We start from the raw sequence: 27533 nt of genomic DNA, 5'->3' as shown, positions 1-27533 counted from the left end.
AATCCCAGCACTTTGGGAGGCCAAGGCGGGTAGATGACGAGGTCAAGAGATTGAGACCACCTGGCCAACATGGTGAAACCCTGTCTCTACTAAAAATACACACACACACAAAAATTAGCTGGGCATGGTGGCGCACACCTGTAGTCCCAGCTACTCCGGTGGCTAAGGCAGGAGAGTCGCTTGAACCTGGGAGGCGGAGGTGGTAGTGAGCCAAGATTACGCCACTGCACTCCAGCCTGGGTGACAGAGTGAGACTCCATCTCAAAAAGAAAAAAGGAAATTATAAAACACACACACACACACCCCCACAGACGCACACACAAACTAGGAATATATTTAACCAGAAGTAAAAAAAAAAATCCCTACAAGGAGAACTACAAAACACTGCTAAAAGAAATTATACATAACACAAATGGAAAAACATCCCATGATCATTGGATATTCAGAAGAATATCATTAAAATGACCATACTGTACAAAGCAACCTACAGATTCAATACAATCCCTATCAAAATACCAAGATAATTTTTTGCAAAATTAGAAAAAACAATCCTAAAATTCATATGGAACCAAAAAGGAGCCCCAATAGCCAAAGCAATGCTGAGCAAAAAGAATAAAGCTGGAGGCATCACATTACCTGACTTCAAACTATATTACAAGACTATACTAACCAGAACAGCAGGTTACTGGTATAAAAATAAGACACACAGGTCAATGGAACAGAATAGAGAACCCAGAAATAAAGTCACATACTTGCAGCCAACTGATGTTTGACAAAGCTGACAAGAACATATATTGTGGAAAGGAAACCCTCTTCAATCAGTGGTACTGAGAAAGATATCCATATGCAGAGGAATGCAATTGAACGTCTCTCACCAATACATAAAAATCAACTCAAGGTGGATTAAAGACAAAAACGTAAGACCTAAAACTATAAAGATACCAGAAAACAGACAAATGGGACTCAATTAAACTAAAAAGCTTCTGCACGGCAGAAGAAATAATCAACAGAATGAAGAGACAACCAACCCTGTTGAATGACAGAAAATATTTGCAAATTATTCATCCAATAGGGGACTAACACCCAGACTATACAAGGAACTCAAACAATTCAACAACCAAAAAAATCTAACTATCCTATTAAAAAGTAGGCAAAAGAGATGAATAGACATTTTTCAAAAGCATATACCCAACAGGTATATGAAAAAATGCTTAACATTACCAATCATAAGAGAAATGCAAATCAAAGCCACAATGGGCTATCATCTTATCCTAGTCAGAATGGCTTTTATTAAAAAGACAATGTTGGTTATCATGTGAAAAAAAGGGAACTCTTACACGCCATTGGTGGGAATGCAAAGTAGTACAGCCTCTATGGAAAACAGTATGGAGATTTCTCCAAGAATTAAAAATAGAACTACCTTTCCATCCAGCAATCCCACTACTAGGTTTTTACAAAAAAGAAAAGAAATTAATATATCTAAAAGATATGTGCACCAGTATGTTTACTGCAGCACTATTCACAACAGCAAAGATATGGAATCAACCTAAGTGTCCATCAATGGATGAACAGGTAAAAAAAAATGTGGTATATATACACAATGGAGTAACATTCTGCCATAAGAAGGAATGAAATCAGGCCGGGAGTGGTGGCTTACCCCTGTAATCTCAGCACTTTGGGAGGCCAAGGTGGGCGGATCACGAGGTCGGGGATCGAAGCTAACACCGTGAAACCCCGTCTCTACTGAAGATACAAAAAAAAAATTAGCTGGGCATGGTGGCGGGCGCCTGTAGTTCCAGCTACTCGGGAGGCTGAGGCAGGAGAATGGCATGAACCCGGGAGGTGGAGCCTGTAGTGAGCTGAGATCTCACCACTGCACTACAGCCTGGGCGACAGAGCGAGACTCCATCTCAAAAAAAAAAAAAAAAAAAAGAATGAAATCATGTCATATATAGCAACGTGGATGGAACTGGAGGTCATTATCTTAGGTTAAACAAGCGAGGCACACAAAGACAAGTATGACATGTTCTGACTCATCAGCGTGTGCTAAACAAATGTGTTCACATGGATGCAGAGAGTGGAATGATACAGAATGGAGTGGAAGAATGAGGAGGTGGGAGGATATTACTTAATGGATACAAAGAACGTTATTCGGGTGATGGATACCCTAAAAGCCCTCACTTGACTACAGCACAATCTATGCATGTAACAAAATTGCATATGTACCCATAAATTTGTACAAATAAAAAGTAAAAATAAATAAAAACATTATCTAAAATAACATTAAAAATATGAAACATTTAAGGATAAACCTAACACCAAAAGTATAAATCACTGCTGAGAGAATCAAAGAATGCTTAATATATGGAGACAAACCAGAACCATAGATGAGAAGATTCACTATTGTAAACATGTCAGTTCTCCCTGAAATAATATATAGATTCAACACAAAATCCCAAGTCTTATTGTAGAAATTGACAAGCTGGTTCTAAAATTTTTATGGAAATGGAAAGGGTTCAGAATAGCCAGGATAACTATAAATTCTTTTTAAAAGACCAAGTTTTGGCCGGGCACCGTGGCTCACGCCTGTAATCCCAGCACTCTGGGAAGCCAAGGCGGGCAGATCACAAAGTCAGGAGATCGAGACCATCCTGGCTAACACGGTGAAACCCCATCTCTACTAAAAAATACAAAAAAATTAGCCGGGCGTGGCGGCAGGTGCCTGTAGTCCGGTAGTCCCAGCTACTCGGGAGGCTGAAGCAGGAGAATGGTGTGAACCCAGGAGGCGGAGCTTGTAGTGAGCCACTGCACTCCAGCACTCTAGCCTGGGCGACAGAGAGAGACTATCTCAAAAAAAAAACAAGTTTAAAGTATCACACTAGCTGATTTCAATCCTCGGTATAAAGACAAGAAGCTAGATCGATGGAATGTGGCTAAGAAATTGACGTATACATTTATGGTCAATTGATTTTCAACAAAGGGAAAAAGGTAGTCTTTTCACACACACTGTTGGATCAATTGCACATTAATATGCAAAGAAATGAAACTTGACTCTTACAACATATATAAAACTTAACTCGAAATTGTTCACAGACCTAAATGCAAGAGGTAAAAAGAGAAAATCTCCAGGAAAAAAAAAGTAAACATCTTTGTTACCTTGGTTTAGGTAAAGATTCTTAGATAGGACATAAAAAGTATGATCTATAAAAGAACCTGTTAAAAAAAAAAGACACAAACTGAGAGAAAATATTTGTAAAATACATATCTGATTAAGGACTTGTTATTTAAATAATTCTAGAATTCTTACAATATTAAAAAGTAAACCTGAACATTTACCAGACTATAAAATAAATAAAACAGAAATAAAAGCCATGAAAAGATACTCAACATCACTAATCATTAGAGAAACGCAAATTAAAGGCCAGACGCGGTGGCTCATGCCTGTAATCCCAGCACTTTGGGAGGCCAAAGCGGGTGGATCACCTGAGGTCGGGAGTTCAAGACCAGGCTGACCAACATGGAGAAACCCCATCTCTACTAAAAATACAACATTAGCCGGGTATGGTGGCGCATGCCTGTAATCCCAGCTACTTGGGAGGCTGAGGCAGAAGAATCTCTTGAACCCAGAAGGCGGAGGTTGTAGTAAGCCAAGATCACTCCGTTGCACTCCAACCTGGAGCGAAACTCCGTCTCAAAAACAAAAAAAGAGAAATGCAAATTAAAACAACAATGATATATTTCTACACACCTACCATGAAGGCTACAATTAGGAAGACTCATTACACCAAATGCTGATGACAATGTAGAGCAATTGGAACTCTCATATACTGCTGGTGGGAATGCAGTACGGTAGAATTACTTTGGAAGACAGTCTGGAAGTTTCTTATAAAGTTAAACATACTTACCATACAACTCAGCAATCCCACAGTAGATATCTACCCAAGAAGATTTAAAAGTGTTCAACCCTAGTTATTTTTTCCAAGATATACATGAAGGTTCACTATTTACATTTTCTGTTAGCCATCAGCAGTGTTTAAAAAACAATTTTTTTAATCTCCTTCAAGTACTTGTGGAAGCCTACCCACCTTAAACCTGAAGCGACATTAAATTACAATTATAAGAACTACACACCATCTAGAACAATTTTCCAAACCTCAAGCTGAGACTCATTAGTGCATATTCCACCAGCTCAATACCAACAGTTTTAAGAATATGAAAAAAAACAGAATGCATCCCATCTAGTAAGGCTTATATATACATCTAGAGAATCCTTTATTTTCGTTGTGTATATCACAGGTTGCCACATAAATGTATTTTTATCAGGGATCGTTTTAAAAACATTTTTAAAACACTGACCTAAAGCATACCTGTAACATAAGCTCTATGCTACCAGAAGCTTCTAAACCTTCTAAGCACTTATAACTTCATTCATCCTATTTTAGGAAGCAATGAAACCCACAGTACAGCTATCACAGTGTCTATGGTTGTTATGATTGCTAATATGCCTTTGGTGTCTTGCCTTAAGGAATTATCAATATACTCTATCTTATGTTGGTCACAATTGACTGTCATTTTCCAATACTAAAATCATACATTTTTCAGCTTTCATTGAAATTTCAACACTAAAGAAACAAAATACAAATATTCCACTAATTTTTTCCCAATGGCTAAAAAAACGAGGCAAAAGTCAGAAGTTACTAATCTTCATATAATAAATATACTGTAAGTTGGCAACATATTATGAAGAACCTGGTAATCTAGAATGCAGATGTATTCAAGATGCACTAAAGAGTAATCTACACGCAAAATTATTCATTTCAATACACACTGACTCTAATGATATTCAAAGGACATTGACTTCATAAACCCCTTACAGAAAGATGAGATTCAATCTCCACTAAAAAATTGTCACTGGCTGCCTAATCATAATTTACACATTTTACACATTATAATAAACTCCCTCGAAAAGTACCCTAAAATTACTTTTTTATCAATTGCTATCTTTTAATTCAGAAGTGTTAGAAAGTTGTAGGAGTGTCTGTCCAAAAGGAAAGAAATGTGAGTAGAAACCAGCAATGTGTTGAAATAATAGTTTATTAATGATGTTTATCTTTATAAAACTGTATATATATGGGAAAATAACATCTGTGTGGCTAATAAATCACTGATTTCCAAAAGCACTACTCTACAACTAGTATGGAGTAATTTGAGAAACTATTACATTTAAACATTTAAACCTACAAGTACCTCTGACTTTGATAATTATTCTTTAAAAAAAAAAAAATTCCAGGAGGCTGAAGTGGGAGGATGGCCTTGAGCCCAGGAGGTGGAGGCTGTAGTTAGTCATGATGGTGCCATTGCACTCCAGCCTGGGGGACAGAGCAAGACCCTGCCTCACCCTGCCCCCTGCTTCCCGCCAAAAAGAAAGAATCCTACATTGAAATTTAGACCAGGCTCACAAAGATTAAAAACCCTGGCTTATCCTTGAAATCCATGCTAGTCTAAAACAACACTCTATTGGCCCAGGTGAATCTTGTGGTTTTGCCAGCTCTAAGTAAACACATCTTTTAATCACAAACAACATATTCTCATTCCCACAACATAACAGGAAGTTTGGTGAAGTGTAATTTTCTTTGATGGGAAGAAAGGAGGTAATTAATCAGTTTATGTAAAATCAATTACAAAGTTTGAATACTACCATTGAAAGGGCACATGCTATGGTGAAATAACTGGAAATGTAAAAGCTACAAGAAAAATCTATCCATTTGTTCTATCCCAATTTTACTATTTAGCAGTAATTCACTGCTAAAAATTTGTAGAAATACAAATAATGAAAATGTATCAGAAAAATACTTAAATCTACAACCCTGTAGATAGATAATCATAATGTTTAAATATTAAAGTCTTAAAAAAAGGAATCTATTTCCTTAGGAAAATCCTAACTTGGAATTTGACTTTTAAAAGGAAGGCTTTATAAGTGTACCATATTTTATTATTTATTTATGACACAGAGTTTCCCTCTGTCACCCAGGCTGGAGTGCAGTGGCACGATCTTGGCTCACTGCAACCTCCACCTCCAGGGTTCAAGCTATTCTCCTGCTTCTGCCTCCCAAGGAGCTAAGACTACAGGCGTACGCCACCACGCCCGGCTAATTTTTGTATTTCTAGTAGAGACTGGGGTTTCACCATGTTGGCCAGGCTGATCTTGAACTCCTGACCTCTAGTGATCTACCCGCCTTGGCCTCCCAAAAGTGCTGGGATTACAGGCGTAAGCCACCGCACCCAGCCAAGAGTACTATACTTTAAAAAGTCATTTTATCGCCACACACAAACAAAGATGGTAATTATGTGACGTGATGGATATGTTAACTAACTTGATTGTATATGAAGTTATTAAGTTGTACACCTTAAATATAACAATTTTTAATTGTCAATTATATCCCAATAAAACTGGGAGGGAAAGTCATTTTTTTAAAAAAATCACTAATTCAAACATTACCAACGTGGATTTTGCTGTTTCCTGAATGCAAAGCCAAGATCAGCACTGTAGTGTAGAAGAGTTGAATAACAGCGCAAAGGTCTACTAAGGGTAAAGGCCAGTCAGTCAGTTCTTTGAAAACATTTTCAAGTCTCGATACTTTCAAAAAGTATTTTCAAGTACTTAGAAAACCACTTTAAAGGAAGTCATTCCAAAAATGTCCTATTTTAAGAGTATATATCATATCTAAAATACTATTTAAGATAAAGAACTCCCTGTATGTACGTGTGTGTATATATATATACACATTTGAAAAACTATAATTCAGGATTTCTACTATAGTCAGTGAACCCTTCAATTCCCCTAGACCCAATATACAAATTCCATTTCCATTAGGGAGTCGGAGTAGGAGAGGAAAAAGAAAGTATATGGTTTTGTTATATTTTAATTAACTCATTTGTAGATATAGCTAAAGTAACTGAACCAAAGGAAAACACTAAAATATAGAACTGTATACAAGTACTTAAACTGTCCAACTGACATAAAGGACCAAATTATCAATGTATTCATGCAAAACAACGTTAACATTTGTTTTATTAAGCTAAAATTAAGTTCTCTCTCCACAAATAAATTCTAAAAGAAATATTGCACACTTTTTTTTGGCAAATAGTTTAAAAAAGCAGACTCTAGCTATGTTCAATTTTAAAATGATTAATCACCACTCTAGGTACTTATCCTACAACAAATGCACAAAAGCTTGTACAATGATGTTCATTACAATGCTGTAAGGGCGAACGTCCACTTAAAGAAGAATGGTTGAGTACACTACGGTACTTCATAATGTTACATACTATGTAATAATTTAAAAGACATAATCTATTTTTACTGCCATGGAAAGATCTCCAAAACGTGGAGAAGTTAAAACAATGTTTACAATATGACACCATGTATTCAGGTGTCTCTCTCACACACACACACATATACACACACACCACACACACACCCTAGCATTTGTACATATACATACGTACTTGTAAGAATGCAAACAAAAAGGTCTGGAAGAATATTCAGAAAACAGAAAATATTATTTCTAAGGGTGGTGAAGTGAAATTGAATGGGAGGGATCAAAGGGATTTTTGCTTCATTTTTATTGAGCTTCTACAAACAAAATGTATTCGTATTTTACTTGAGACACTAAAAAGCAAGAATTAAATTGCATGCTAACCTTTCTTAAATAATTTACAAACCAGAACTGTTGGCTGTAATGAGATTTCATTTTCTTCTCTTTACTTGAAATCAAAAACAAATGACAGCAACAAACACTTTTTACCTAGCAAATGGCAAAACTGTAAAGAAAAATTTTGTTTGATGTTGTTTGCCATATCTCCAAATAGAAAGAGTAATGAAGAGTATACAGGAAGAAACAAAAAAGACCTTTACTAAGTACGTCCATTTTTACGAAACCAAACTTTTTAGTTGACTCGGGCGTGACCCAGAATCCTCAAAAAAAAAAAAATGTTATGCAAAACGAAAAAAGTGGAATACTGTTCCCTCAAGTATTGAAGGTTGTTTTTAGAAAGCTTAACTAAGAAACTGTAAATGCCAAGTGTGTTTTCCAGGGGTGGGAAAAGGAACGTGAAACCCTACACCACCTTTAAGCGGTCAAAACGAACTGAAGAACAGAGTGGAACTGGGAGAGCGCGCGGGGGTGGGGAGAGCTCAGCTATCACTTTTAGGTTTTGGCTCAGCGCCGCAAGAACAGTTTACACGGATTCTGTCTGGAGCGTGAAGTCCCTGAGGGTGGTCAACGCGTCGCAGCCGACACCTAAACCCTCTTGAGATCGAAGACGAGGGTGGGCAACAACTTAGGTTCTCCGGCTCAGCGGGGAGAGCGCGCTGGAAAAGAGCAAAAGAGCTAACTTTTGCTCTAAACGCGGCAGCTCCTGGAGGTTCCGCAAGTCCCCCGAGTCCCAACCTATTAGCGACCCCAACACCCTTACAAGCCAGTACCTTCTGCCCTCGGCCCGGCCCTCCGAGGAAAACCCAGCAAGGGCGGCGGCTGGCAGCAAGCATAGGGGGCTTGACTGGGGGAGGCACCGGCACGGGATTCGGCGACCGAGGCCCCACCCAACACCCCAGAGTCTCGGGGCACCCTCGCCGAGACGCTGTCCCACCTCCAACAGCCCCGGCAGTGCGCCCCCTCCCCCACTCTGGGCGGCGACCTCAGCGCCTCCGCCCCGGGGCCCCCGCTCACCCAGGTAGCGGCTCCGCAGCCGGGACGGGTCCTCCAGCCCGAGGGACCTTTTCCTCACGTCCCACAACAGGTGTGGGCAGGAGCCACCCCGAGACATGGCTCTGCCTGAGCCGGGTGGGAGGGGAGACCACCGCGTGGGGGAGGGGAAGAGGGGGAGGGGACACCGGATCAACACCCGAGCCGCACCGGCACCATCCGCGCGCCGGGCCTCCAGGGCGCAGCGTTAGATGGCGGTGGCAGCAGAGGCGCCTGGGCCCCCGAAGCCCGGCCGCACCCGGGCCGGAGCTCGCCTCATACTCTCCTTCTTAGACTAACCAGAACATCCAAAGATCAGCAACAGTCTCCTCCCTCGGCCCCCCTCCAACAGGAGGAGGCGGAGGCGGAGGCGATGGCGACTCCTCCCTCTCCTCGTCCTGGATACCCTCCCCGCCAACCCTTTCTCGCGAGATGACGACCACCTCGGGGACTGAGGCTGGTGTGTGCCGCGGCTGCCCTCACCGTGGAAAAATGCATTCGGGCCACTCTAACCAGATTCTTAAGTCGCTAGGGATAAAAGAGGAGTAGAGAGAGAAGCGACTCAATTCTGTAGTCTCTCGCTCACGAGTCTCCAGTCAAAAGAAGCAAAAGAATAGTGCAGCATCATCTTTAGGCACTGAAGGCCCGAAAAGCCCATTTTAACTACGGGCCTGCTTAGTCAAAGTTAAGGGGCAGTAGAGCCGGCGCAGCTTCACTTTCCCTTCTCCAACATGGCCTCGAGGGCAGCGGGGAGAAAGAGGAGGTTCCGCTGCACCCCGCCAGCGCCTCGGGGCGGGCCAATCCTGGCGGGCAGCTCAGTCTGCGCAAGCGCGCTGCCAGCCGGGCGCTGGGCGGACTCGGTGAGGTGATTATTTTGGCACCTGTTGCCGAGGCTCCTCCTCCCTCTCTCCTGCCGGGGCGGAGGCGGACCAGGGGCGGGCCGTTGGCAGCCTCCGCCCCCTCAACCTTCGCGGGGTGCGGGCGGCAGCTTTTTGGTTCACAGCCGGGCAGCGAGAACCGCGGGAAGGGCTCTCCAGGCGAGAGACGGACGCCAGGCGTCGTGGCAAGGAAAAGTGACTAGCTCCCCTTCGTTGTCAGCCAGGGACGAGAACAGAGCCACGCTCCCACCCGGCTGCTCACGATCCCTCGGCGGCGATGTCGGCCGCCGGTGCCCGAGGCCTGCGGGCCACCTACCACCGGCTCCTCGATAAAGTGGAGCTGATGCTGCCCGAGAAATTGAGGCCGTTGTACAACCATCCAGCAGGTAATGGACCCTGAATGGCTCGTTATCGAGACCTTCCTTCCCCCTTCCTCTAAAATGGACCTTTTAGAGGCCCTCTGACAACTGCCACTAGAGGCATCCCACAGCCCCAACTCCTTCCTTCCCCTCAGGTGAAGCCGTTTACTCTCCTAGCCTCTGCATTTCACCTTCTCTCCTGCAGCATCTCTTCCTAAGCCAACGTATCTCAAGTCAGCGCCCTTCCCCACCTATGTGACATCCGCTCCCTTACGCACGACTCCAACCCAAACCTGACCTCCAAATTTGAGCCTTCTCAACTTCTGCGGCCACGAAAGTGTCTGCAGCCACCATGAAACACTCATTCTCTTTCTCTTTTCGAATTGTGGCATATTAACCCACGCTAGGCAGAGCTGGGTGGGTGGCTTGTCGCACTGTAGGGTTTGGAGTAAAGGTCACACTTTCTTCAGCTACTGCTGGCAGAGGCCTGCAGACTGAGCCCTCCCCCAAACTGCATGCTTTACTTCATCCAGGGTTGAGTCGGTGTCATTTCTCATCCCATAGGTCCAGTGTGTTTCTTTAAGTCTGTCCTTATTTATGAAATTGTTGAACAAGCTCTACCCAGAGTTTTTTGTGTGGACAGACCTGGATTTCATTCTCTTCTACCACTTATTATAGTTGTGACCTTGAGCAAAAGCCTAGATCTCTGTTGTGTAATATGCGGTCTGCGAGAATGACAGATAACATATGTGCTTGACTCTTTGTAAATGCTCAGTAAATGTTACATCTCTCTTGGCCTACTGGAAAACTTGTGTTCTTGTGGTTAAAAAAAAAAAAAACTCTATAAGAAACAAACATTCCAATGCCTTAAGATCTAGAATTCTGTTACCTCTTCTCTAAAGTGAGTTGTAATAATACTTATTTGGCTAGAGGCTAACATCAGATATATTCTGAGGTCTCTTTCAAGCCTAAGACTTGGCAAACTAGAAAATGTGTTGTAAATGGAAAGACTGAAGTGCTACCCGAAAAGTGGCTTTTTTTCTCCTACATAGTTAAAATCTGTATTCTGCAGTTGGTATCATTAGGAAAGTTGTCTAGTTCCCCCATTATCTGATTATGAACCGGCTCTCTGTAGTCTGAACTGGTTACTAAATCTGACTTCCAGTTTGATCATGGAATGAATTGAACATCCGGATTATACTGTAGTGTAACCCTTAATATTATTTACTGCAATATTGAACCCATTATAAAACTGATCATTAAGGAGAGTTTGTTACTGATTTTTAAAGTTTTTGTTTATTTGCCGTTTAGTTCTTTTAACATTTAGTTTTTTTGGAATTATGCTGTGTTTTGTGGCATAAGATTTTCAGGAAGGAGGGTTGAGCTATGCTTTTGGTAATAATATGGGCTTTACAGAGTCAACTGAACGTGAAGTCAACTCTGACCCTCATAAGCTTTGTGTTTTAGCTGTAGGATAAGGGCATGGCAGAGTAAGAGTAATTTTAAACTACTTAAAATAATACGAAATTGGAGAGTAGTCTTATCTTGATCCTCTCCAAGGCTTTAGTTTTTAGCCACCTGTAATTACTGCTTAAAATACTAGTCAGCTTTCAGAATGAAGAGGGATTACCTTTCACTTGTAGGATGTGCATTTCATCTGAAAATCCTTGGATTCGTTCAGTTATTTTAACCCCCTTTTTCAGTGTAGTAAAAGGAGCTAGGCTTTGAAGGGAGATAGACCTACGTTTCAGTCTTGGCTGTGTGACCTTGACCCTAAATTCCTGCCTTAGTTATCTCATCTATAAAATGGGAGTAATTATATAATCATTTCAGGATTGTTGTGACAATCAGATGATCTAATGTCTCCAAAACATGCAGCACAGCGTTTGCACTTAGACTCTCAATAACTGTCAGTTCTAAGATTTGAACAACGTACAGAGTAAGGATATCTATTACAGCAAAATTATTTATGATCGACAAGTTGGAGACACACCAGTATAGAAATGGAGGAACTTGAAAAATGTGTTGACTGATGAGTGTGTAATAAAATCTAAGGAAACACTGATTATTGTCTTAAGAGTTATCCGGAGTGAATATTCAAGGATTTTGCATACTATTTTGCCTACCAGTATTTGTTATTGAATTATCATTGAAGCATTTGTCTAGATTCAACTACAAGGAGTTTATTAAATGATATGAAATGCTACAATTTTAACAGTTGGAAATCATACATTGCTGATTCTAAATGTTTGAGATTTAATTTTATCGCTGACACTGTATGTCTCGACAGGTAACAAGAATGTGTTTTTAGTGGGGTGCAGTGGCTCATGCCTGTAATCCCAGCACTTTGGGAGGCTGAGTTGGGCGGATCACCTGAGGTCAGGAGTTCGAGACCAACCGGACCAACATGGTGAAACCCTATCTCTACTAAAATACAAAAATTAGCCGGGCGTAGTGGCAGGTGCCTGTAATCTCAGCTACTTGGGAGGCTGAGGCGGGAGAATCGCTTGAAACCAGGAGGCGGAGGTTGCAGTGAGCCAAGATCGCGCCATTGCACTCCAGCCTGGCAAGAGAGCGAGACTCTGTCTCAAAAAACAAACAAAAAAAAGAATATTTTTATGTATAAATATATATTTTAGTCACAGTATTGCATCTCTGACCTATGACCCAGAGTTTTGAGGCTCTCATTATCCATTTGCCTATGTGTTGTTGCTGGCATGTCATGATCTGCCTCTGTAGGGAAGGAATAGAGTTCTAGCCAAATGTGTGTCTCCGTCAAGTTCCTCAACTCACAAAAAGGATGTCAGTCCCCGCATTATCCCCCACCTGACTATAAAATATGTGACTCCACACTAGCCAGTTGCATAGCTGTACTCCAGTGTTTGTCAAAGAAATAACCTTGAAGTTATGTTGCCCAATGTTATTTTTTCTTTTCTTTTCTTTTTTTTTTTTGAGACAGTCTTGCTCTGTTCCCTGGGTTGGAGTGCAGTGGCATAATCTGGGCTCACTGCAACCTTGGCCTTGGTTCAAGCAATTCTCCTGCCTCAGCCTCCTGAATAGCTGGGATTACAGGCGCGTGCCACCATGCCCAGCTAATTTTTGTGTTTTTAGTAGAGACGGGGTTTCCCCATGTTGGCCAGGCTGGTCTGAAACTCCTAACCTCAGGTGATCCACCTGCTTTGGCCTCCCAAAGTGCTGGGATTACAGGTGTGAGCAACCACACCTGGCCCCAATGTTTTCTTAAAAGCTTAATTAAGGAAAACAAAAAATTAGCAGTGGAGGAGTGTCATTTATTTGTGAGTTCCAGAACGGGGTGAGTCATCCCAAGGGATGCACATAATGAAACATTGGAATGTAGGAAGAAAATCATAGAACTTCTATTAACATTTACTGTTATTTCATCCATTTAAATTTTTCATTGTGTGTACATTCTGTAATACAAAAATATATTAGGGCAGTAATTCTATATAATTTATAAATATATAAACAATTTATAAAGAGGATGTATGTGCAAATTGTTTTTACTGATGGGGCATATGTTCAAAAGGAGCTGGAAGACCACAGCTCTAAAGAGTCTAAAAACTATCCTTTGGTGAAGTTAGTCCCAAAAACAGCTATCCGAACCATATCATTTTAATGCATTGTAGCTCTCCTTTTATTGAATTACATTTTGGCTTACATGGAAGAGCTTTTGAAAAAATAATTCTCTGAAACTTGTTGCAGTGCTTAGTGTGCTGGTGCTGAGAATATCATTCTCAACATTACATGGGTTCCCTCTGAAGACTCATGGGAAAAGTTACTTTAAAGTCTAAATAAGAATATTTACATTTTTCCTAGATAAGATAATTAGCTTAATTTTAAAGACCTAGAAGATATTTCTTTTGAAATAAAAATAAATTAAATGAACCAGTGTTATCAGTGTTTATAAGGAAATATCTGTATCATAAAAATTTTAAATTCAATGCTAAGAGCATTGATGTTATAGTAGATAGTTAAATGCAACTTAGTTCAAATATATATTGTTCTATTATATGTAAATAAAATCAAATGTGGACCAATAATCAGTGTACATACCTACATAGTTTCCATTGCATCTCTATTAGAACTTATTTTGTTGCCACAGATTGTCAGTGAAGAATCTAAATGCCAGTCTAAGATATTAATATATGTCCATATATATTCTTAAGTGTATATTAAATATGTTTAAATATTTACACTAAATATACATATATTATTTTTTAAAGCAATAACTTTAAAGAGAGAACTAAAATAGATGTAAAATTAGAATTTCAAATACAATTGTAAAATATTAGTGAAAAATAGAATATCTTCAAACAATCAGCTACCAAGAAAGTTGAATTATTCAATATTTATAGAGGGCCTGTTGTATATTAGATACTATTCTGGCAGTCGGGATAAATCAGTGGATAAAATAACAACCCACCCACACAGAGTTTGTATTCTCAGAAGAGTTCATAAAAAGGAATATCACCCAGGCACGGTGGCTCACACCTGTAATCCCAGCGCTTTGGGAGGCCAAGGCGGGCGGATCACCTGAAGTCAGGAGTTCGAGACCAGCCTGCCCAACATGGTAAAACCCTGTCTCTACTAAGAATACAAAATTTAGCTGGGCATGGTGGTGCACGCTTGTAATCCCAGCTACTCCAGAGGGTGAGGCAGGAGAATTGCTTGAACCCGGAAGACAGAGAGAGGTTGCAGTGAGCCAAGATCGCGCCACTGCACTTAATCCAGCCTGGGTGACAGAGCAGAATGTCACCCTCGATGTAGTTGTTCAACACTTAACATATTGTTTTCTGTGCTATCCTGCTTTTAAACTAATTTTAAGAAATTAGAACTGTTTATGCAGATGTGCTAAAGGAGAAAAAAGCCCTAAAAAAAGCTATAAATAGCTTTTCATTTCCAGGTCATGTAAAATATTAATTTTGCCTATAACAGAGAATGAAATATGTTCAAAGTGCAGTATGGTATAGTAGAAAGAGGACTGGGATCAAAGAAACTGTGTTCTAGTCCTTGCTCTATCCAGAACTCACCCTAAATTTCCTGAGTGTAAGACAAATTACTTAATTTGTTCGTGTCTCATCTTTTTCATTTATAAAAATGAGGGAGCTTGAACTTTCCTTAAAGTCTTTTCCATCTAATAATCTATAATTTGGTATTCTCTTAGGACTTTTCCTACATTCAGAACCTTCGGGAAACTCAGATTTCATTGGGGAAAGTCATATAATTATTGTTAGATTATGATTTAGGGATCTAGTTTTTTATCCTTGCTGAGTTATTTATTTTAAACAAGTAATTTGTTTACTGGGCCTCATTTGCCTGATTTATGAGTGCCTACAGCAGATGATTTCAACAGTCTCTCTAAATCTAAAAGTAACTGATTCTTCGTACCTGAAGAAATAAGTAAATTTAAAACGTATCATCCCTAAGATGCATCTTGGCTGTTTTGGTTGCTTTACCTGTTCTTTACTCTGGAATTTCAAACCAAAGTGTATTTTCAGTCAACATTTTTAAAAACATTATCTACCCATGATGTTTTGGGTACTATTTTAGTGATAGCTATTTCCAAGGCATTGTGGAAAATATTAAAATTATATGGTTCTAAATGGTAGCTTAGTCATGTTCTTAGTGTTGAATCAGAACTAGCTTTGGCACAAATAAAAATGAATGATTTTTAGCCATCAGTATCCACATCAAAGATTAACCTTTACATATTGGAAGGATTTGTATCTAGTTTGTCACATGATAGTAAACAGGTAAACTTGTGTAATGTAAGGAATTAAGAGGGGTGTTAAAAAGTAACAAATCATAAAGGAGTGGCATGAAAGGGATGGGAAGAGGTAGGGAAATTTAGTGATTTTATGACCTCTTAGCATTCAGTAAGAAACTTGATTTTTCACACAGGAGTATAGTGAATACCTCAATTCAGTATTTGTAAGTGTGTATATGTGCTTGAGAGTGAAAATTACCTATTCTATTCCAAAAAGTAAGTCTTTACTTAGGGAGGGAATCATATATACAATAGGTGGCCTACTTTCTGGGTAGAATTCATATAATATTTTATTAACAGTAATTTCTCTCAAATAAGGAAATTAGGAAGTAAGTTTATGTCAGTTTATTGATAGGTTCATCGAAGTTCAAGGCAACTAAATTTGTTAATTTGAAAATTTCTGTCTATTATTTGCTTATGGTGTTCACTTGTAGAATTTCTCAAATTCTATGAAAAGTTTGAATTTAAAAACGTGAGTTTCACTTTAAAAATAAGACAATAAAACACAAAATAACTTATAGTCTGTATTTTTCATTATTCTTGAAAATAGTTCATAGTTTAAAATGAAGCCGGGCGCGGTAGCTCAAGCCTGTAATCCCAGCACTTTGGGAGGCCGAGACGGGCGGATCACGAGGTCAGGAGATCGAGACCATCCTGGCTAACACGGTGAAACCCCGTCTCTACTAAAAAATACAAAAAAAAAAAAATTAGCCGGGCGAGATGGCAGGCGCCTGTAGTCCCAGCTACTCGGGAGGCTGAGGCAGGAGAATGGCGTAAACCCAGGAGGCGGAGCTTGCAGTGAGCTGAGATCCGGCCACTGCACTCCAGCCTGGGCGACAGAGCGAGACTCCGTCTCAAAAAAAAAAAAATGTATAGACTTTTTTTTTTTCTTTTTTTGATACAGAGTTTCGCTCTTGTTGCCCAGGCTGGAGCACAATGGTGCAGTCTTGGCTTACTGTAACCTCTGCCTCCCGGGTTCAAGCGATTCTCCTGCCTCAGGCTTCCCAAGTAGCTGGGATTATAGGCATGCGCCACCACACCCGGCTAATTTTGTATTTTTAGTAGAGACAGGGTTTCTCCATGTTGGTCAGGCTAGTCTCAAACTCCTGACCTCAGGTGATCCACCCGCCTTGGCCTCTCAAAGTACTGGGATTACAGGTGTGAGCCACCATGCCCAGCCTAAATATATGGACATTTTAAATACTTGTTTAATGTTTCTAAATTGTCAGCATTGGAGGCCTTCTTCAACATCCAGTAGTAGTGTTCTAAGAAACAAGATGAAAATATGTTAATTGTTTTTCTAAAAGGATATATAGTATGTCTGATGTGGACAATTTTCTTCATCTTGGGCTATAAATTAATGTCTTTTGAGGAGATTTTTCTTCAGTATATTTTCAACAGTTCAACGTTTCCACCTAATCAAGTTATTTCATTTATCATAATGGATGTTGGCCAGGTATCTGTTAGTTTATACATCTGCTTATTCTAATATTATGGTATTATAATCATTTCACGTGTCATAATTATCTATTTTTATGCTCTCCCATAAGAATAGCTGTGTCATTGTACAGAACATAAGCCTGTGTTTTCTAGGTCTAGAATGACACATGTGACATTGTATTGTCACTATTTGAGTGATACCTATTTCTAAGTGCTTTGTTTTGTCAAAACTTTATGTTTAGAAATGTTGAAGTAAGTTGGAATGTTTTCTCACTACCATATCCACTGTTGATCAATTGCTGTTTTCTGGAAGACAGCCTCTGTATCTGATTTATATATGTCTAAATGTACTTGTCTAGCTTTATTTGACTTATTTACTCTTACAGAAAATAAGCTAAGAAATGTTAATTGAATGCTAATTAGCATTAAAATGAAAGGGTTACGTTTTCTTTAAAATTTTGTTAACCCGTTATGTGACCATTTTTTCTTTTTTTTAACAGTTAAGAAAACACTGTTTGCATTTGTAGATATTAGACTCTGATTTTTTTTGTCACTTGTCCACATCTTCTAGTATCTCAGAAAAATTAGCAATTTAGAAGGTCTTATGTATTTGCTACTGCTATTTTTCTGTTTAGTACATAGCAGTTGTTAAACTGAAATTAGAGCTTGTTTTCATAGTTTAAAATTATTCACTCACTAAAATACCTCTCTTGGTCCAGGTTCTAGCAACCATAATTTGATAGTTGAAGTTTTTTCAGTTCTTGTTTGGTTTGGTGGGGAAGGGCGTGCTGTTAATATTGTAAAACTATTACCTAGCTCTGGGCAGTTTAGTAAATTAGTTACCAGGCAAACCTACTGAAAAGATTGACTATTCATTAACCCCAAAGGATCAACCATTTAAGCTTGTCAACCATTTAAGCTTGGAATGGGAATCTGGAGACTTTTCTCAGAAAACAGTTTTGGGGTGACAAGAGAAACTCCAGCTTTGAAATAGAACAAGAGAAGTCTGCTGAAGAGTTCAAAGTAAAAATGAACACCCATTCAGTGAGAGACTGAAACAATACACTGACTGACTCTTGATTGATGAAACTCCATGCCAGGATAAAAATTAAACTTAGTAATTGATAATGCATATGAGCGAGAGACACTGTGTGTGACAAAGAAAAATGAACCAGGTGTAATGATAGGAATCCTGGGATCTCACCCTAAATTTCCAGAGAGTTTGAAAAGACTGTTTTATAGGATTAGTACATTATGTTATCAGACTCAGGGGAAGAGAGCCCTGGTCTAAGAGTAGAGTAACTAATAAGTGAAATCTAATATATCCTTGGCATAAAGGGAACCTAATGTCCCTAGAGATGAGTAAACAGAAAATTCCAGCCTTGAGGATGAAGCAGTGTTGAGGCAAATCTGGGTCAGATACAAAGTTTGAATATCTTTGATTAGCATCTATCCTGAACATGGTGAATCCAATTCAGTTCTGTTGGCACATACTTATTATTTGTCAAGGAAGATTAAGAAATGGACCTTGTCTTTGGGTTAATGTGACAGATGCATAAATAATCATTTTAACAGAAAATGATAGAAGAATATACAGGCTACTTCGGTAGTTAAGAGAAGGAGCGTTTAGCCTAACCTGTAGTTTTTTTTTTTGTTTGTTTGTTTTTTTAAGGCTTCCTTAGGAGATGCAACCTGAGATGAGTTTCTGATGGATAGGAGTTAGGTAAAGACTAAGCAGGATATTGAGAAGGGACAGCATAAACTGAAGATCCATAAAATAGCATGAAACTGGTTGAATGTTTGCCCAGCTTATCAGTTGGCCTAGGCCAGGATTTCTTAACCTTCTACTTTCTTGGAGCAGCTGTCCTGTGCATTGGAGGATGTTTAACAGCATCCCAGGCCTCTACCCACGAGATGGCGGCAGCAGCGGCAGCAGCACCATCTGCAGCAGTTGGAGCACCACAGTTGGGCAACTAAAAATTCCCCTGGCGGGGACACTCCTGGTTAAGAACCGCTGACCTGGGCTAAGATTTAGTTAAATTAGGATTATATATTCTGAAACTCAATGGCTTCATGTTTTCTTTTATATTCCCCTTTTTCCCTTCGTAAAAATTTCTTTTCAAATTCCAGCCTAGTCTTAACCAAAGAAGAAACTAAATTATTTTATATCTTGTAGAGAGAAAAGGATGTGGCTAGAGTTCTATATGTATGGTGGCTGTGCCCAGAACAATGCTGTTTAGAGAACTGGATAACAGAAACTGAATATAGATAGGTTTTTCACTCAGCTGTAAGAACATCAAAATTTAGAACTCCCTTATAGTTTAAATTCTCTCACCAGCTGTTTCAGCACTGTTTCTAGATTTATTCTACAACTTAAAATACGGAAAATTCAAACATACACGAGAAAATGTAAAAATGGTTAGATACCAGATGTATGTGAGAAAATAAAGTTTAACATTATAATTGGCTGAGTAGGCCCACAAGGAACCACAGGATTTGTGCCATGATCTTTCTAGTGTTTGAAGAATTATTCTAATGATGATACCCAGCTTCTCTGAAGAATGAGAAAATGAAACTTAGATTGCTGTAGGACTTTAGGATTAAATTAGAAAATCAGCAAGCATATTTTAAAACTATTAAACGCATAAGCCAGACTTACCAGATATTTAAGTATCAGGCTGATAAAAACAACTTACGATTTTAAAGTACTTTAAAAGTTATTTGTGGCCAGGCACGGTGGCTCACGCCTGTAATCCCAGCATTTTGGGTGGCCAAGGCGGGCAGATCACGAGGTCAGGAGTTTGAGACCAGCCTGGCCAACATGGTGTGAAACCCTGTCTCTATTAAAGATACAAAAACATTAGCCGGGTATGGTGGCAGGCGCCTGTAATCCCAGCTACTTGGGAAGCTAAGGCAGGAGAATCACTTGAACCCGGGAGGTGGAGGTTGCAGTGAGCCAAGATTGTGCCATTGCACTCCAGCCAGGGCAACAGAGCGAGACTCTGTCTCAAAAAAAAAAAAAAGGTTATTTGTATATGTGTGTGTATATATCTATATATTATATATACACATACATATTGTATATTACGGTAATAAATATTAGTATAAACTGCTTCCAACTCTACTTGCTAACTTTCCTTTTTATTTTCTATTAGGTAGTAGGGATACAAGTATAAATAATATTCAGCCACTAGCTTCGAGGAAGTCATAATCTTGATAGATACATAGATTTACAAATAACTAGAGTAAAATATGTAAAATGTACTGTGGTAGATTTTAAAATGACATTGAATTAATGAATTTGCTGTAAGAATAATGTGAATTAGTTTGAGAGGGATAAAAATATCAAGTACTATGTTAAATTGTGGAGGATAGAATGTGTAGCATTGCTATCACTTAAGGCTAAAGGCAAGTAGTTTGAACTATCTGGTGATACTTTTCAAAACCTGCATACTAAGCAAAAGTTGCAGGGAAGCAACTGCCATTTTTACATTTTTCAAATTTTGCTGCTTAATGTTAAGATTAACCAACTATTTGTTATAGTAATTCAGCCAAAATGCACAAAAATGGGGTGTTATCACTGGGTTCATTTTCACTTGGGATGAGAGTATTACTTGAGTGTAAAACTAGTATGAAAGTACATTAGAATCAAGGTTCCCTAAAATGTTTTTATATGGCAGTATATTTACTGAAAAAATTTTGCATGTAGTTGAACCTGTGCAGTTCAAACCTGTGTTATTCAAGGGTCAACTGTACTGTGATACTGTGGTACCCTCTAAATGTTAACTGAAATACAAAGTATGCAAAAAGCATAGTAAAAGTGGTTAAAAATAGATTGATAAATCTTTTGGTTTTTAAAATTTGGTGACAGCTGTTAAAAGACATGTATAAGATACTTGGTTTATTCCTGAATTTTTCTTTTTTTTTCTTTTTTCAGGTCCCAGAACAGTTTTTTTCTGGGCTCCAATTATGAAATGGGTAAGTCTTGAGTTTTTGCAGAAGCTACGGAAAGAAAAATTCCTTAATAGGAATTTACTAATTTGAAGTAACTTTTATGAAGGATATGCTTTAGAATATTCTCATTATGCCTCTCGATTATTTCATGGCAAATATTCTCAGACATACCATTTTCTACATAAAGCAACTGTCTACTTTAGTTTTTCTGAACTCTTTAGATAAGAGGCCTTCTGGGAACATACTTGTTATCAAAAGACTTAAAATTGTGTGCCATAGGGACATGAAATTTCATTCTGAAATTTTATTACTAAGTAAAGCATTAAACTAGTTAGAACCCCCAAGTTAACTTTTATTATTAATTTAGTATGAGAACTGAAGGTGCTAACACCAAAATATAGGTAAGGAAAGTTAGTCTCAAAAAGCAGATGGATTTATTCGGGTATAAATATTAGCATTTGGTAAATGACGGAACCTAGGACTTCTGACTCCAAGCCCAGTGCTTTTACTCTTCCCCAGAGTTTTCTTTCTTAAAGTTCTCACTTAGCTGAAAAAAAACAATTGTAGTGGCTGTTAGTAGCAAATCATTGATTTTATGTTGAAAGGGCCTGTTTGGTTCTATAACTGTGCTTCTCAGTGTCATCTTTCTGGACCTGCAGTGTCATCATTTGAGAACTTGTTAGGCCCCATTACAGACCTACTAAATCTAAAACTCTAGACGTGGAGTCCGGTGAGATGTGTTTTCATAACCTCTTCAGATGATTCTCTGATGCCCTCTAAAGTTTGAAAACTACTGGTCTGTAGGCTTTTTTTTTTTTTTTAATGTGGTAAAATACACATAAAATTTACTATCTGAACCATTTTCAAAGTGTACAGTTCAGTAGTGTTAAGTACATTTACATCATTGTTAACCAATCTCCAGAACCCTTTTTATCTTGTAAAAGTAAGACTCTGTACCCATAATTCCCCATTCTCCTTCTCCCGGTCCCTGGCAGCCACCATTCTACCTTCTGTCTCTATGAATTTCATTACTCTAAGTACCTCTTGTAAATGGAATCAAAATGTATTTGTCTTTTTGTAGTTGGCTTATTTCACCTAGCATAATGTCCACAAGGTACATTAATGTTGTCACATGTGTCAGAATTTCCTTTCTTTTTAAGGCTGAATAGCATTCCATTGTATGTATTTACATTTTGTTTATTCATCTATATGTTGATTGGACAATTGGTTTGCTTCCACATTTTTGCTGTGAATAATGCTACCATGAACATTGATGTACAAATACCTTTTAAGTCAATACTTTTAATTCTTCTTAGTATACACCCAGAAGTTGAATTGCTAGATCATATGATTATTCTGCTTAATATTTTTTGTTTTCCTCAGCAACTACATTATTTTACATTTCTACCAGCAATTCATAAGGGTTTTAATTTCTCCACATCCTCATCAACACTTGTAAACTTTTGATGGGGGAGCGTTTTTGTTTTCGTTTTTATGATAGGCACCTAATGAGTGTTAGATATCTTGTTTTTATTTGCATTTCCCTGATGATTAGTCATGCTGAACATATACTTATTGTACTTATTCGTCAGTTGTGTATTTTCTTTGGAGAAATATTTATTCAAGTCCTTTGCCTGTCTTTAATTTAATCAAGTTGTTTTTTGTTGTTGTTGAGTGATGGGCTGTTGTAATTCTCTTAAATGTACTATTAAAATGGTTAGAACAATTCGGAAACTCAGTTGTAAATTCAAGTGGTTGAGAATGTTAGAGTTAGAATTGGTTATGACTCAATTTTATGGCCTTGGGCAAGTTTAGTCTCTTTGTCATTTTTGTCTCCTCAACGATAAAGTGACAAGATTAGAATATAAGTGATTTGGGAACTGTGTTTTACAGAGATCTAGGGAGCAGTTTTTTTTTTTTTTTTTTTCATATCTACGTATTGAGAAAAGATCCTAAAACCCCCTATACTAATGGAAGTTACATTACCATTTCCTTCTTTCACCACCTACGCTTAAAATTACATAGTAATTATATGTCTATAGTGGAATTGATTGCCGAAGTATTCAATCATTAAAAAAGTTTGAGTGATTTCATCTGTTCACAATAAATTTAGGAGCTTCTTTGACCTCGAATTTACCACAGTTTAGGAGTTTATTGGTTTTATCAGTAACTTTGGGGTTTATTTGACCTGGTTCATTACTGTTATGAGATGTTGACAGCATTATATACTCATAAATGCCTTCTTGACTATCGGTCTCTTTAAGAACATCTATTTTAAGTACATGTTGAAATCTTGCATAGTCTCCAGATGACAGCATAGCAATAGAAACTTCTGTGTTTTGTTCTCTGGTCGGGAGACTTCTATTAGATACTTACTTTATGTACCTCTTACTGTGTTTTATTATCCCAGAGTATTTGATAATTAATCTGTAGAATTCTATACATGTCACATAACAGTTGCTTCTGCAAGCCACATATGTTCTATAACATTAAGACTTTTAGACCATGTGCCTTCAAACATACAACTATAGTAGAGTCCTTCGTAACCACTTTAGTTGAAACCACATAACTAATCATAAAGGTCAAAGTGGATAATCCGGAAAAAAAAACCTATGTACCTTAAATATTTTATTTTAACCTAAAGGATATAAATATATATTCTTTGATAATCAGTCTTTTTTAAAGCTAAAGCTTTTATTTGTGTATGGATTTTTGAGCTCCACATTTTCTATCCTGGATAAATTATACTATAGTGCATCCTATATAATTTCCAGCTTAGTTTAAAAAAAAAATTTATTAAATCATATAAATTACATTAACAAGTAAAACTGGCATAAACAGATTGGGGGACAAGCATAATGACTTGGTAAAAATACAGCTCATCTGTTGAGAGCAAAAACGCATGATTGCCACATATATGCTGATGTTAAAGAAAAGTGGTCTTACAGCCAGGCCGGGCCTGGTGGCTCACACCTGTAATCCCAGCACTTTGGGAGGCCAAGGCGGGCGGATCACCTGAGATCAGGTGTTTGAGACCAGCCTGGCCAACATGGTGAAACCCCGTCTCTACTAAAAATATAAAAATTAGCCAGGCATAGTGGCACATGCCTGTAATCCCAGCTACTTGGAGGCTGAGGCATGAGAATCGCTTGAACCTGGGAGGCGGAGGTTACAGTGAGCGGAGATCGCACCATTGCACTGCAGCCTGGGTGACAGAGCAAGACTGTGTCTAAAAATAATAATGATAATAATATATGATCTAACCAAAAAACTAGACTTATAACAGGTTTTCTGATACTTATACTTTTAAAAAATAATTCATTAGAAGCCCAAACTTCAGCATCACACAATATACCCATGTAACAAACCTGCACATGTACCCCAAATCTAAAATTTAATTTAATTTAAAAATAATAACATTGGCAGAAAACATCAAAGGAAGAATCTATACAAATATCCTTAACAGCTTTCAGGTATCTTCCATGCTAGTGGTTAGTGGTTCCTGACATATATAAAGAATATATAAATTCATATGCGAAATAAGTAGACAAAAAAATGTATGTGCATATAATGCATACGTATATATCTTATCTATATATGTACTACTGACTTTCAGATATATGAGACTGCTTAGTGTACCTAACAAAGTAAAATTAGTTCAAAAAGCAGTTTTTTAATTCATTGTGCTTTTTTGTTGTTGTAGTCTACATTTTCGTAATGAATGGATACTAAACTTATAGCTGCTAACTTATGGAAATCTCAAAAATGTTTTGTGCTTAATTTAAAGTTAAAACTATTACTCCACACTCATGATACTTTTTTTCTTTCTATGTGTTAATCTGTAGGGGTTGGTGTGTGCTGGATTGGCTGATATGGCCAGACCTGCAGAAAAACTTAGCACAGCTCAATCTGCTGTTTTGATGGCTACAGGTAAATTAAATAAATATCTTGTGTGTTCCTTGTAGAACATAAATGATTTTTGTTTTGTTTTGTATCAGTTTATTTAGTGGCTTAGTGTTTGAAATACACCCACACACAAAGGAATTAACAGTATTATGTCTAGAAAGTTATTAATTATGGATGGGAGAGTCAGAGGAAGAATAAGTATCTGAATGGGCTTTTGTTTTTCAGGGTTTTGCCATGAGTATATTTTTATAAGTGGGAAGAAAATTACAGTTAATAGTCACTTTACTCTAAAGATTCCTCTTTCATGTAAGAATTGAGTATTTTCTGTGACACTAAGCTACAGAAACATTATTGAAAATTCAGAATATAGCATTTCTTTGTCCCTCATCCTACATTATTGTTGTAATTACTTTACTCAGTATTAAGTATTCACTGAAGTTATTGCAGCAGTATGTATGCTTTTTAAAGTAACATTTTGTTTCAACAGGGTTTATTTGGTCAAGGTACTCACTTGTAATTATTCCAAAAAATTGGAGTCTGTTTGCTGTTAATTTCTTTGTGGGGACAGCAGGAGCCTCTCAGCTTTTTCGTATTTGGAGGTAAGCCTACCAGAGATATTTTTAAAACTGTTTCAAAAGCTACTCAGGTGGCACTAATTTTTTTTTTTTTAAAGATTCATATATAATGCTAAGACAAGAAGTACCTAAAGTAGAAATTTAACGTTTCTAGAAAAGTCTAGGGGTTTACAAATAAGTTTACCAGTTAACTGGCTAAAATCAGTTAAGCAGTATGTTACCTTGTTTTTAGATTTAACTGTGCATCATTTAGATGGTTAACCATTTCACATAATCTCTTTTATTAAGACAATATATACAGTTTATGATTTATTAATTTATTATATAAACCTTTTATCACTTACTTTCAATTGTATATAATAAATTGGAACTTAAATGTATTATGTAGTATTGGAAATGATATTTAGAGTGAGGTCTTTGCTTTGATTGGAAAGTGTTCCATGAGCACTGGAAATTTTTAAACTGTTTACTCAGTAGTTAATATTGTCGGTGACTTATGATAATGACATTATGATCAAATATTTGGAATCAGGATCTTTTGAGAAACCTAGGAGGTATGGTTAGCTTCATGGAATAAGTATCCTTCTTGTGCTTATACTATTCTCCATTCCATTATAAGCTGGGAGGAATAGTAAATGAAGCCCAAGGAATGGTAGAAGGGAAGGAAAGACTGGCTCTGTGGTTACTTCTTTGGATTGAGAATTGAGGAAATGGTCCTTAGCGTTAGTGAATTTAAGTGTTTACAGGCTGTTAACCCAATAGCCTGCCTGCATCATAGAAGTATATTTTACCTTAGTGGTTAGAAGTATATTTTACTTGAGTGATATTTTACTTTAGTGATTAGTATATTTTACTTTACCTGTTGATCTTATTCTTAGGAAAGGTGCTTTGTGTGTATAAATTTAAAAATTCTAGATGACCACATTTTACTAAACTTTATACATATGTTCACATGTTTGTCACACTCTTGTAGAATTCTAGAATGAGAATATTTATTAAAATAATACTTTTGCACAGGAAACTATATGTCAGCTAAACTGTTAAAAGTTTTTGGCAGGCGAGGCACAGTGGCTCACGCCTGTAATCCCAGCACTTTGGGAGGCTGAGGCAGGCAGATCACGAGGTCAGGAGATCAAGACCATCCTGGCTAACACAGTGAAACCCCGTCTCTACTAAAAATACAAAAAATTAGCCAGGAGTGGTGGCGGGCGCCTGTAGTCCCAGCTACTCAAGAGGCTGAGGCAGGAGAATGGCATGAACTCCAGAGGCAGAGCTTGCAGTGAGCCGAGATCCCACCACTGCACTTCAGCCTGGGTGACAGAACGAGACTCTGTCTCAAAAAAAAAAAAGTTTTTGGCATTTGTCATCTTATTATCTGAAACAAAATCCAGATGCAAATGAACTCTTTGAATCCTTTCCCTTCTGCCTGTTTCTACCTATAAGCGCCCCGGGAAGATTCTGTTTACAACTGTATAGCTACTTGACCAGCAAGAAAGAAGAAATGGAGTATGCTTTCCATTCTCTCCTTACCATAAGTTTATCTATTATTGATGATTATTTTTCTTTCTGTTTTCTTTATAGATATAACCAAGAACTAAAAGCTAAAGCACACAAATAAAAGAGTTCCTGATCACCTGAACAATCTAGATGTGGACATGACCATTGGGACCTAGTTTATTATTTGGTTATTGATAAAGCAAAGCTAACTGTGCATTTGGAAGGCACAATAAAACTAACTGCAACTGGTAGCTAGTGCTTGATTCAATAGAAAAATAAAGCAAACTTAATAACAGTCTCTCTACATGACTTAAGGAACTTAGCTATAGATATTAGTAACATTTTTCTACCATTTGTCCATAATAAACCATACTTGCTCATATATACCC

At 38.0% G+C, this 27533-nt stretch overlaps 2 protein-coding genes across 13 annotated transcripts in view; one reads left to right on the top strand and one right to left on the bottom strand.

The window, feature by feature from the left end:
- Positions 1-9504, bottom strand: part of LOC105492996 (DDB1 and CUL4 associated factor 6) — a 142210-nt gene extending 132706 nt beyond the window's left edge. For 6 of the 12 annotated variants that reach the window (XM_011760404.2, XM_011760406.2, XM_011760407.2 and 3 more), the window contains exon 1: positions 8733-9057. In XM_011760404.2, coding sequence (XP_011758706.1) covers positions 8733-8829 — 97 coding nt within the window. In that variant the 5' untranslated portion in view covers positions 8830-9057. Of the gene's footprint in view, positions 1-1657; positions 1677-8732; positions 9161-9230 lie in introns of those variants that run through there. The other 6 variants (XM_024796360.2, XM_024796362.2, XM_024796361.2 and 3 more) reach the window with 4 other exon arrangements.
- A 144-nt stretch (positions 9505-9648) lies between these two features.
- Positions 9649-27395, top strand: LOC105492997 (mitochondrial pyruvate carrier 2). The gene is made up of 5 exons (XM_011760414.3): positions 9649-10011; positions 21150-21190; positions 25012-25096; positions 25560-25671; positions 27229-27395. Exons 1-5 carry the CDS (start codon positions 9903-9905, stop codon positions 27263-27265), a joined length of 384 nt encoding a protein of 127 aa, XP_011758716.1. The 5' UTR covers positions 9649-9902; the 3' UTR covers positions 27266-27395.
- The last annotated feature ends 138 nt before the right edge of the window (positions 27396-27533 follow it).

Source organism: Macaca nemestrina, chromosome 1 (genome assembly GCF_043159975.1).
Source record: "Macaca nemestrina isolate mMacNem1 chromosome 1, mMacNem.hap1, whole genome shotgun sequence".
NCBI classification, from domain to species: Eukaryota; Metazoa; Chordata; class Mammalia; order Primates; family Cercopithecidae; genus Macaca; species Macaca nemestrina.
The sequence above is the reverse complement of the archived record's forward strand: the minus strand, read 5'-3'. Positions and strand labels throughout refer to the sequence as shown.

Bases quoted from the DNA above. Each gene is read 5' to 3' on its own strand.
- LOC105492997 (XM_011760414.3), top strand. From the start codon at position 9,903: ATGTCGGCCGCCGGTGCCCGAGGCCTGCGGGCCACCTACCACCGGCTC. The intron at 21,191-25,011 runs GTAAGTCTTGAG...GTTAATCTGTAG, and splicing joins GGGCTCCAATTATGAAATGG to GGGTTGGTGTGTGCTGGATT. The intron at 25,672-27,228 runs GTAAGCCTACCA...TTTTCTTTATAG, and splicing joins CAGCTTTTTCGTATTTGGAG to ATATAACCAAGAACTAAAAG.